The following is an 11,040-nucleotide window of genomic DNA, read 5'->3' on the forward strand; positions in this document are numbered from 1 at the left end:
AAGGAAGGAAGGAAGGAAGGAAGGAAGGAAGGAAGGAAGGAAGGAAGGAAGGAAGGAAGGAATACATACACACATACATACACAAGTGTGTATGAATGAAATCAGGGGGTGAGTTTAAGATGGCTGGCTGGGGAGAGAAAGGTTAGGAAGGATTCTTTGCATTTTTGTTGCTCCCCCACTCCCAGAAGAAGAAAAGGAAGAAAGGAAGGAAGGAAGGAAGGAGAAGGGAGGGAGGGAGGGAATGTGTTCTCTTGAATCATCCAGGACCCACTCCCCCAAAAAAACATTTCTTCTTTTCAGTTTTGGTTGGTGGCCACAAGTAGAGGGGGGGGGGCTTTGACTTGGTGGCTGTCTTTGTGGAAGCATTGGGATTTCCTTGGAGCAACTTGGTGGGTCCTTGTGTGGTGTGGTGTGGTGTGTGTGTGTGAGAGAGAGTGCGCTTTTCCTGGCTCTCTCCCTGCATTTTCTGAGGCGTGCCTTGGAGGAGGAAGACCTCTTCAGGGGGAAAGGGTCAAAGGCAAAGGAGCAAAACCAGTGCATCATGGCTACTAAGCGCTGCTAGCTATTCCGGGCTCAATCCTGTCCAAAGTTGTGGTGTGTGTGTGTGGTTTTTTTGTTGTTGTTGTTTTGAATCCCCCTCATCTCTCTCTCTCTCTCTTTTCCCCTTTTCCTCACCCTTCTCCTGGAAGTCTCCCCTCTTTTTTCATTTTGTGTGTGTGTGTGTGTGTTTCCTGACAGCAAGGCCAATCATTTCGGTTTATTCACTGGCTAAACTCGACTTGATTGGGGACAAGCATACAAACCACCCATTACGCTTGGTGATATATTATCCAAACAATTTAGGGTATTCATGAGGGGAAGCGAAATGTGGAGGCTGCGAAATTGCCCGTAATCAATGGAAACAGCCAGTGCGAGTCCCTGGGGAAGAAGGGGGTGGGGTGGGGGGGTCCAACCTCTACGTCGCCCCCCCTTCCTTCCCTTTCTCTCTCTCTCTCACTCTCTCTGTGTAATAAGGGAGGCATTAAATCCCTTTAGAGTTGCACTGGGGAGTAGTAGTACCTGAAAAGCTGGACTCTCGCACTAGAGGACGCCCGGATCGAGGAGGAAGACCACCACCACAACTCCTTGCTTCTCTTCTTCTTAGGCCACCTTCTGTTGGACTTGACTGGCCCAGTGGATCCCGATCTGACCAGAAGCCTTGCAACAAGACTCCAACCCAAGAGACTTCTCTTCTTCTCTTCTCTTCTTTTCCTTTTCCACCCGCTCCCCCCTTTCCTGAGACACACCGCCACTCCTTCTCCTCCCCTCCCTCTTTCCTATTATTATTAATTTTTGGTACTTTTTTTTTTTTTTTCGTCGTTGCAAAAAAAAAAAAAAAGCAACACACCCCTATTGCACTAGATGTTTGGGCAACCAGACAAAATGGACGTTAGGTGCAATCCGGAGCTGGAAGCCAACCGGCTCTCTAATAATAAGATCGGGCATAAAAAAGAAGGCAAGGAAGGGAAGACCTCGGAAAGCCACCTCGCCACCGCTTTTCTGAAGGAACAGCAGCAACAGCAACAACAGCAGCAGCAACAACAAGGGACTTTTTCTTCCGCTTCGGGCGCCTCGGAAGATTGCAATAAAAACAAATCCAGCTCGACCGATCCGGATTACTGCCGGAGGATCCTGGTCCGAGGTAGGAAAAAGGGTCGCCTCCTGGAGGGAAAGGCTTGTTTGGTTGGTTTTTTGTTTTGAAATGCTTTCCTCTTCGTTTTATAGGTGTGTCCCACGCTTTTCTTGGGTTTGTTTCACAACTGCTATCTGGATTTTTGTTTTGTTGTTTTGCACTCGAGGGTCCTGGGTGGGTCTCTCCAAGACTTTGAGTGGGATTCCCTTTTTGGGGTGGAATTAGCTCTTTTTCCTCCACGGATCTTCCGAGTTTTATTGGGAGGGAGGCGAGGATCTGCCTCGCCTCCATGCCTCGCCTTGCTTTTTTGCTTTAGGGCTCCATCCGTACTACAGAAATAATCCGGTTTGACAGCGCTTTGACTGTCCTGGCTCAATGCTATGGTATTCTGGGAATTGGGGTTTGTTGTGGCCATTCCACAGCATTGAGCTAGGACAGTTAAAATAGTGTCGAATAGGATTATTTCTGTAGTATGAATACAATCTGTGGGGCATTTCTACAGCCAGCTCCTTTCGGGGTCTTCCCTCCCATTGAGCTCAATGGGGACTGGCTTTGCCGTAGGCAAGGAAAACTCCACCGCCCACAGACCTGGACTCTAAAGGCACCTAGTTTGAAGGAAATGGGCGCCCGACAGGGTTCGAGGGGGACGAGGAGGGAAGGACACCTCCTGGGAACCAATGTTAAGAAGCACCTCCGGGGGGTCTCCGTCTCTTAGAGTCCTTCCGACTCCCCGATTTCCACCAGAAGCCACTCAGAAGATGGAGATATTCCCAGGAGGCGCTTCCTTGGGGTTGTTTGGTTCACCCGAACCGAAATCTGGGTCAAGGATTGGTTTGAGGGGGTCCTTTTTCAAAGGTGCAAAGCCTCCCCACAAAGTTGTGGTCATTTTCGCAGCGAGTTTCCAATAACAGCCCCTATTAGATGCCATTAGAAAGGGAAAGGGAAAGGGAAAGGGATGAAAGGAAAAAGAAAAGACCCTCGTTCGTTCTGTTTTAAAACCATCTCTTCTATAAAGTGCTTGGTTTTCTTGTTGCTGAAAAAATCCTTTTCTTTTCTTTTTCATCTGTATTGCTTCCTCAGTCACACCCACCCCCTTCCCTCTTTATTTTTTTTTTAAGTCTCGAAACGTGCTGCTTTTGTGAGTCTGTTTTCTTTTCTTTTTAACAAAATATTTAAAGGGAGATTGTTAATAGAAAGAGGGTCAGTCAGGCCTATTCGAACAAAATTCGCTATTCGAACAATAATGGATCCTTTTTTTTTTAAATGGACTTTTCTAGGTTTCCAGACATGTTAAGGGGAATTGTGGCAGAGGTTTTGAACGTAAGGCGACAAGGTGAGATAGGCAATGGTTTGGTGACACCCAAAAACGGGCCCTCAGTCTCTTAGATTAACTTGTTCCTTCTAAAAAAACGAAAAGCCGGCCAGAGCCAAAAAAAGGAGCCAGTGGAAGAGAGATGGGAGCTGCCCTTCAACCACAGCAAAAAAGAGGGTTATGTCTGGTTAAAAGTAAGGATATGTTTGTGCCCTCATTGTGGTTAAAAAGCCAGTGGAGGTAAAGCAAGGACAACTCGGCAGAGAGAGGGAGAAGCTGGATAGAAAGGGCTATTAGGCCTCTGGACCGCGGAAGGTGTTGATTCCGCATTAAAACCGGTTTGGGGAAATCTTGGGGGAATCATCATCCTCTTGTTGTTGTTGTTTTTGTTGTTCTTACTACTGTTATTGTATCTTCGCCTCCCAGTGGCTTACTTGAGAGGGATGCTATTTTCAGGGCCTCGATGGGGGAAATAAATAAATGTCGGGGTCTCCCTCGGTTCACTCGAGAGTTTTCTGCCTTTTCCATCTCTGGTTCCCTCCCTTGGCCTTTCTGTGCGGATCCTGGGAAGAGGCCGCCTCCTTCCTTTTCTTCTTGCCTCTATGTGTGTTGTGTGTGTGTGTTGTGTGTCTCCAAGTCGTGTACGACTTCTGGCGACCCTAAAGCGAACTTGGCAAGGCTGGTCCAGAGGGGCTTTTTGCCACTGCCTTCCTCTGAGGCTGAGAGAATGTGACTTGCCCAAGGTCACCCAGTGGGTTTCCAGGGCTGTGCAGGGACTCCAGCCCTGGTCTCCAGAATCTTAGTCCAGCACTCAAGGCACTTTTCTTGCCTCCTGAGTCTCGAAGTGCCTCTTTATAACTGTGTGTCTGCCTCTCCCCCCCCCCCTTATTTTGCCAGATGCCAAAGGTTCCATACGAGAGATTATCCTCCCGAAAGGGCTGGATCTGGACCGGCCCAAACGGACCCGGACCTCTTTCACAGCGGAGCAACTTTACCGGCTGGAGATGGAGTTCCAGCGGTGCCAATACGTGGTCGGACGGGAAAGGACCGAGTTGGCCAGGCAGCTCAACCTCTCCGAAACTCAGGTACAACTCCGGAGCAAGGGAAGCCTGCTCTCTTTGATTCCCCTACACACATAGACACACTGCGCTGAGATTCAAGGCAGACGCTTCATTGGAGCACCCATACAGTCCGGGGTTCAAATCCTCCCACAGTGATTCAGATTAATGGGAGAACTCTGGTGGCAGAGCTGGCTCCGGGAGGATAAATCTTGAGGTGCTCCCAGGTATAGTTAAGCAGATCAAGGAGCAGCCCTGGAAAATTGTCCAAATTATCCCGACAATTAGATTCTAAACCTTGTTTCTCCTACATAAGAGTCTACACAGTTTTTTTTAAAAATAAAAATCTCCTTGGCCGGAGAAAAGGTCTTTTCCCAGTCTGCTTCATCGTAATCGTTTGCATTTGGTAGAGCATCATTTGCAAAGCACCAAAACATCCCCATCAGGGGGAACGCGCACGGGGGCGCGCACATTTGTACTTCTCTGTGATCGCGAGAGAGAGAGAGAGAGAGGCGTCAAAGTAGGTGGCATTTCCATTTGATAGGACTGGAGGAAGGTGTGGAAGCCATTGGTTTCACTGGTGTGTGTGTGTGTGTGACTTTCAATACTGAGGATGCGATAACTCTTGCAGAAGTTAATCGATTGCTGAGAAGTAAGGCCCCTTGTACTTGAACTGGTTTATCTACTAGGGACTTGCTGTAAATCGTTGCTAGGACTCTCTTTCTCTCAAAATAGATATTCCACAAGGAAATGTTCCAGATATAGGAGCTGGCCCTAGCTTCTCAGGGGGCAATTGCCGACTAATAATATCCCTGAAAATACCTTACCCTAAAACTAAATCTTGCTGAAACAAATGGGGATTTGTTTAAGATTCAGATTTGTGTGTGTGTGTGTGTCTCTGTGCTTTCAAGTCGCCCCTCTACTTATGCCGACCCTATTAATTTTCCATAGGGTTTTCTTTGGTTTTGCCCCTTCTTTCTTCTGAAAGATTAGCCTCTAGCACCTTGTATTCATTGGCTTTCTCTCATCCAAGTATTAACCAGGGCTTACCCCACTCATCTTCCAGGATCAGACGGGGAAAACCTTTAGGGGATTCAGACTTAAACCTTGCGTTAATTTCTTGGCGTTAGAACATTACAGAACAAACCAAAAGTAAGAAAAGCAACTTTTCAAAACAGGGGTGCAAAAATGGTTTGGGGTTGCAAAAGAGCTTGGGAAGAAGGCAGGGCCTGGGGAGATGAAGCCTCTTGCAGGGCATCTTTGCAGGTTTCCTCGTAAGCAGGGCCCACGGTTTTTAATGCGGTTTGTTCCCAAGAGGAGGAACATGAAGTCTTCAGGGTGTTTTCACCGAGAAAAGGAGGGGAAAGGGTCGATTTTGTGTCTGACAGCTTTAAAAGCCAGAGTGGTTAGGAAGACGCAAAGCGGTAGTAGGATATATCCGAGGTTCTGGTCTTTAAAATGAAAATAAAAATTCCTTATGTCGGGCAATTGCGGAGAAAGCCGAATTTCAGCTGCAGTTAGATAGCGGTTTTAATCTAAAACCATCCACTGGTTTTAGTCCTGGTTATTTACTGCAAAGAAAATTCGCCCCGGGATCCAGAGTGCCTTGAGACCTGTACATCCTGCTTAGGCCTCTTTCTAGCAGACGTAACTGTTGTGTATTTCGCCCCCTGTTTATTCCCTCCTCTCCCCCAATCCTCTTTATTTATTTTTTTAATTTTGTTTTATCTTTTGCAACCAAGGAATGGGGAAATTGTACGTGGTTTTTACAGCCCTGTCTGATGCGTGGTCGACTCAGGCCGTAAATTCAATTTAATTTGGCGGTGTTTACTTTCCAGTAAAAAAACAATCGGCAGAACTGGAGCCCTACTGAGGAGTAGGTCCCATTCTGTGCAAAGGGGCTTACTCCCAGGCACAATATTGCAGCCTTACGTTGGATTTAAGGCGTTTGTAACAGACGCGTTGCGTGTAAATTTTGCAGTAAAGGAAAACGAAATAGAGGAACCTTCGGACTTTAAAAAAGAAGAAGGGAGGGAAGGGGACGTAAAAATTAAAACATATGAATAGAAATTAGAATTGGATGTCTAAATACATGCTATATTATTAAACCAGGGCAACAGAGGCTTAGCGAATACCAGCGCGTTAATGTTTTGCTTAACTTTCAATGCGTTTTGGCCAACGGGGCTCTTCTTGTCTTTCCTAGTCCTTCAACCACTTTTGCGAACATGGCTATAAATGGAAAGGGGCCATTTAACGGAGAGCCCCCTTTTCCCTGTAGGGTTCAGACTAGTCTTGCATGAAATGTGTGGCTTCCCTGGAAGGAAACTTGGGAGGGAAATATTTCTCGAAGTGGGAGGTGTTAGGAAAAGATGACAGGATGGAGCAATGGACGAATGTACTCCTCTCTCTCTCTCTTTGTGTGTGTGTGTGTGTAGTGAAATGCTTAGAGAAACTTGAAAACCACCTGAGTGATGTGGTGGCAAAATGTAGTTTTTCATTTCCAGTTGGATCTGAAAAGATCTGCTATTGCTCCATCCAGGTGGAGTAACGATCTTTCCTTTCCTTTTACATTTACATCCTTAGAGGTAAAACGAACCAGGTCGTCACCTAGACAGAAAGAGAGAGGAGAAAGTGAGAGAGGAAGGCTGAAAAGTGATTTGTGAGCATGTATGATTTCTTTTTATTATTGTTGTTATTGGAAAGTTGGCCTTCCAAGGCCAAGAAAGGAAGAAAGGCTCCCTGGAAAAAAAAAGACTAAAGGGCGTCTTAAGGAAAGGTTTCTCGTTTCTTGAAAAGATCTTGGACTGCAATGAAACCTCGGATCAGCTCATGAGCATTTTGGGGACCCGGGGGAGGCAGGTTTTGGGATTCCAGGTGCCTCTGAACAGGCCTGGAGCCAAAACTGGAAGGAGGACAGGAGCGATCCTCTGAGATGACAGGAAACACTCCAGAAGGAGTTAGGCGGCTTTTACCAGGCACAAGACCTGGAGAGAAGGAGCCCAATCTGACATTAAACCCCCTGTAAAAAAAAAAAAAGAGGGGAAACCTAGGCTCCCCCAGAGGGTTTTCTAGCCTCTGAGGAAGCCTAAGTTTTCCTCCTTTCTTGCTCCCAGACATCAGGCAAGTGGAAATAAAGTGGCACGTTTAGAAGAGGCACAAGAGGATAAACCTTATGCTCAAGAGGCAAACAGGGGGGAAATGGGCTTTTCTTAACTAAGGAGAAGGTGGAGGAAAGGCTGGTGCTCAGGTCCTTCCAGCAGGATTTCAAGTCAGAGCATGGAGTAGTGGTTTGAGTGCTGGATGACTCTGGAGACCAGGATGTAGAAAGATCTTGGAGCATCTTGGAGATCCGATGAGGAAGTAGAGTGAAGTCTGCGAAAGTTCCTGCTGTCCATTTCTCTCTTTCAGTGCTACAAGATCTTTCTGCATACTGATTCCACAGACTAACACGGCTATGTCTTTGAATGCTACCGCTCTGGAGACTTCGATGCCCAGCTTGGCCATGAAGCCCACTTGGGGCGAGTCACACTCTCTCAGCCTCAGGGGAAGGCGATGACGAACCCCTCTCTGAACCAATCTTGTCAAGAAAACCCAATTACAGGTTCGCCTTTTAGAGTCGCCTTAAATTGGGAACGACTTGGAGGCAACACAACAACAATGTGATGCATTTGTGAGGTATCCCTGGGGTGCTGGTAGAGCCACTTCTATCCAGCAAACTTCCCAACTGTGGAAAAGGTCTTGGTGGGTGGAGGTGGTCGAAGGGGAGATGAGGTCCTGCCACATCTCTCTATGGAAACATCACACTGTTAGGGGCTAATTTTTAAACTTTAAAAGAAAAGAAAGGGTTCCTAAAATAAATAGTGCTCTTTCCCTTCTTCCCAGACCTGGGACCAAGCTGAACCTTTCCTTCTCTGAGGCCCTTTCTGGATCCACTTTCAATGGCCTTTCAAGGTGGCTCAGAGGAGAGAGGGCCAAGGCTTTCCTTCTGCGATCCTCTCTCGGCTTCCTTTGGAAAAACAGCTCTTGCAAGCAAGTGAAGGTGGAGCCTTTGGGATTCTTAGCACGTCCCCAAGGGCCACACACATGCACTCACCCTTCACCTTTTCCAGGACCTGTCCTCCATTTCAGCCTCCTGTCCAGGAGGAGTTGCACAATGTCCTCCCTTGTGAGCAGGACTCAGAAGCATGGGTTTATATTCCTTCCTGTGAGTGTCATCTCCATTTTCCTTGAATGTCCTCCTTTTGAGCATGATTAAGAGGCATGGATTTATATTGATATGAGTGTTTTAGAGCTATTTTTCGTCAGGTCTTCTATTTTTCGCGAAGGCCCTCCCTTTTGAGCATGACTAAGAAGCATGGATTTATATGGATGTGAGTGTTTTTGAGCTTTTCTTTGGTCAGGTCCTCCATTTTTCTTGAGACTGTCCTCCTGTTTTGCCGTGCCTTTTCCGCCTTTGCGGTTATTAGGCGATCTGGTCATCCTGGATCTGCATCCGGAGTGCAGAAATAATCCGGTTTGATATCACTTTAACTGCCGTGGCTCCTGGGAACTGTAGTCTGTTGTGGCACCAGAACTGAGTGGATTTATAAATTTATAAATGTTAATTGATACGGTGCCCTAAGCCTGAGAATTGTCTTTTTCTTGTGACACCAGAGCAATATGAAGGAGAAAGCTAACTATCTCACGAAACCACACTTCCCAGAATTCCATAGCAGGGAGCCATGTGGCAGTTAAAGCGGTTTCAAAATGGATGATTTCCTCAGGTCAGAGCAATATCCTTCCATTCAGGAACAAGGCCACGGGTGCAACTTGTGAGTAAATAAATAAAGACCGAATCAGGCAATGACTTTAATACATAAGGGACTAAAAATGAATGTCCAAATGAGAATCAAGCTTGACAGCTTTGGTCCAATACACACTGCAGAAATAATCCAGTTTGAGACCGCTTTACCCGCCCTGGCTGAAGGCTAGGGAATTCTGGGAACTGTAGTTTTGTGAGACATTTAACCAGAGATAGCTCTGGAGCCGCAATAAACAAGAAATCGGATTACAGTATTTCTGCAGTGTGTTGGACTTCAGTGCTAGGCAATCCAGGGAACTGGAATTTATTGTAGCAAATTGTGTCAGAAAAGGCTAAATATCTCTACAGTTCCCAGAATTGCCTAGCCTTGAGAGCAGGGGCGGTTAAAGCGGGCTCAAGATGGATTATTTCCGCAGTGTGTTTTGGACCGAAGTTGTCAGGCTTGATTCTCATTTGGACCTTCCTTTTTTAGTCCCTTATGTAAAGTCATTGCCTGACTCGGTCTTTATTTAACTTTCAAGTTACATCCGCGGCCTTGTTCCTGAATGGAAAATAGAGGAAACAATCCATTTTGAGACCGCTTCAACTACCCCATGGCACCATGATGCTATGGCATTCTGGGAAGTGTGGTGCCGCAAGAAAAACGACATATTCCCTGGTATAGGATTCAAAACTGTTTTCACACTGATAATGTTTTTTTTTTTTTTGTGGGTTTTTCGGGCTCTCTTCTAGAAGAGTTTATTCCTGACGTTTCGCCTGCATCTGTGACTGGCAATCTTCAGAGAATTTAATTGTTGTCGGCCGCCTCGATATAATTGGAGAGGCGGGGTATAGCAGGAAAATTTTATCATCATCATCATGATTTTATTATTTCTGCAGTGTTTTTTGGCCCTTCCTGGTGGAAAACTGCCCCAAACAGCCCCCGACAGGCCATATTTTCCCCTCTCTCTCCGTCCCTCCTTGACGTTGTGCCTCTGCTGTTTTTGTCGTCCTTCTTTCCTCTCCCCTTCTTCCTTTCTTTCTCTCCAGGTGAAAGTCTGGTTCCAGAACCGGCGCACCAAGCAGAAGAAGGACCAAGGCAAGGACTCGGAGCTGAAGTCGGTGGTGTCGGAGACGGCGGCCACCTGCAGCGTCCTGAGGCTCCTGGAGCAAGGCCGCCTGCTCTCCCCGCCGGGCCTCCCGGGCCTCCTCCCGCCCTGCGCCGCCTCCACCGCCCTGGGATCGGCCTTGAGGGGACCCGGCCTCGGCACCGGAGGCTCCGGATCCTCCGGGGGATGCTCCCCGCACCAGCCCCCCGGAAGCACCAGCGCAGCGGCCGCGGCCGCAGCAGCCGCAGTGGTGGCCGCCGCCTCGGCCTCTGGCTCCTCCGGGGCTCCAGGGCACCCGTCCCCCGCCGGCTCCCACCACGGCCTCTTCGGGCTCCCCGTGCCCACCACCCTCCTGGGCTCCGTGGCCAGCCGCCTCTCCTCGGGCCCCCTGGCCATGGCCGGGTCCCTGGCCGGGAACTTGCAAGAACTCTCCGCCCGCTACCTGAGCTCCTCCGCCTTCGAGCCCTACTGCAGGAACGCCAGCAAAGACGGCCCCGCGGCGGCCGAGAAGAAGGCCCTGGACTGACCCCCCCCCCCCCCCCCCCCGGACTCAGCCCCCGGCCCCCGGCTGGGCCTTCAGAGGGCCAGGCCCTGTTAATATAGAGCCACCGCTTCGTGGCCGTTATTTATGGAGGATCCGACAGCGAGGTAGCTAGGTGCCCCTCCGACGCCCCTTTGGCACCCCAGGCAGCAGCCCCTCTTGCCCCACACGCCGCCTTCGCCTTCGCCTCGCCTTCGCCTCGCCTTCGCCTCCCGCTTCCCCTCCTCCTCTCCTTCTATTTCTTCCGCCACTACGACTACTTCTTCCTCCTCCTCTTCTTCTTTTTCCACCACCACTACTTCTTCTTCTTCCTCCTTCTCCTCTTCCTTCTGCCTCCTCCGTCCTCCTCCTCCTCTTCTTTTTCTTCCTCCACCACTACTTCTTCTTCTTCCTTATCCTCCTCCTCTTTTTCTTCTTCCTCCTCCTTTTCTTCACTTCTCCATTTCCTCCTCCTCCTCCTCTTCCTCCTCTTCTCCTTCTTCTTCTTACTCCTCCTCCTCCTCCTCTTCTTCTCCTTCTTACTCCTCCTCTTCCTCTTCTTCTTTTTCCACCACCACTACTTCTTCTT

At 48.5% G+C, this 11,040-nt stretch overlaps 1 protein-coding gene across 2 annotated transcripts; it reads left to right on the forward strand.

Annotated features, from left to right (window-relative positions):
• The first annotated feature begins 1,401 nt into the window (after positions 1-1,401).
• Positions 1,402-10,457, forward strand: VAX1 (ventral anterior homeobox 1). Of its 2 annotated transcripts, XM_042460469.1 has the most exons (4): positions 1,402-1,681; positions 3,882-4,069; positions 9,873-10,143; positions 10,222-10,457. In XM_042460469.1, exons 1-4 carry the CDS (start codon positions 1,402-1,404, stop codon positions 10,455-10,457), a joined length of 975 nt encoding a protein of 324 aa, XP_042316403.1. The 2 variants fall into 2 exon arrangements, with proteins under 2 accessions (XP_042316403.1, XP_042316402.1); XM_042460468.1 differs by having other exon boundaries at positions 9,873-10,457.
• The last annotated feature ends 583 nt before the right edge of the window (positions 10,458-11,040 follow it).

Source organism: Sceloporus undulatus, chromosome 3, assembly GCF_019175285.1.
Source record: "Sceloporus undulatus isolate JIND9_A2432 ecotype Alabama chromosome 3, SceUnd_v1.1, whole genome shotgun sequence".
NCBI classification, from domain to species: domain Eukaryota; kingdom Metazoa; phylum Chordata; class Lepidosauria; order Squamata; family Phrynosomatidae; genus Sceloporus; species Sceloporus undulatus.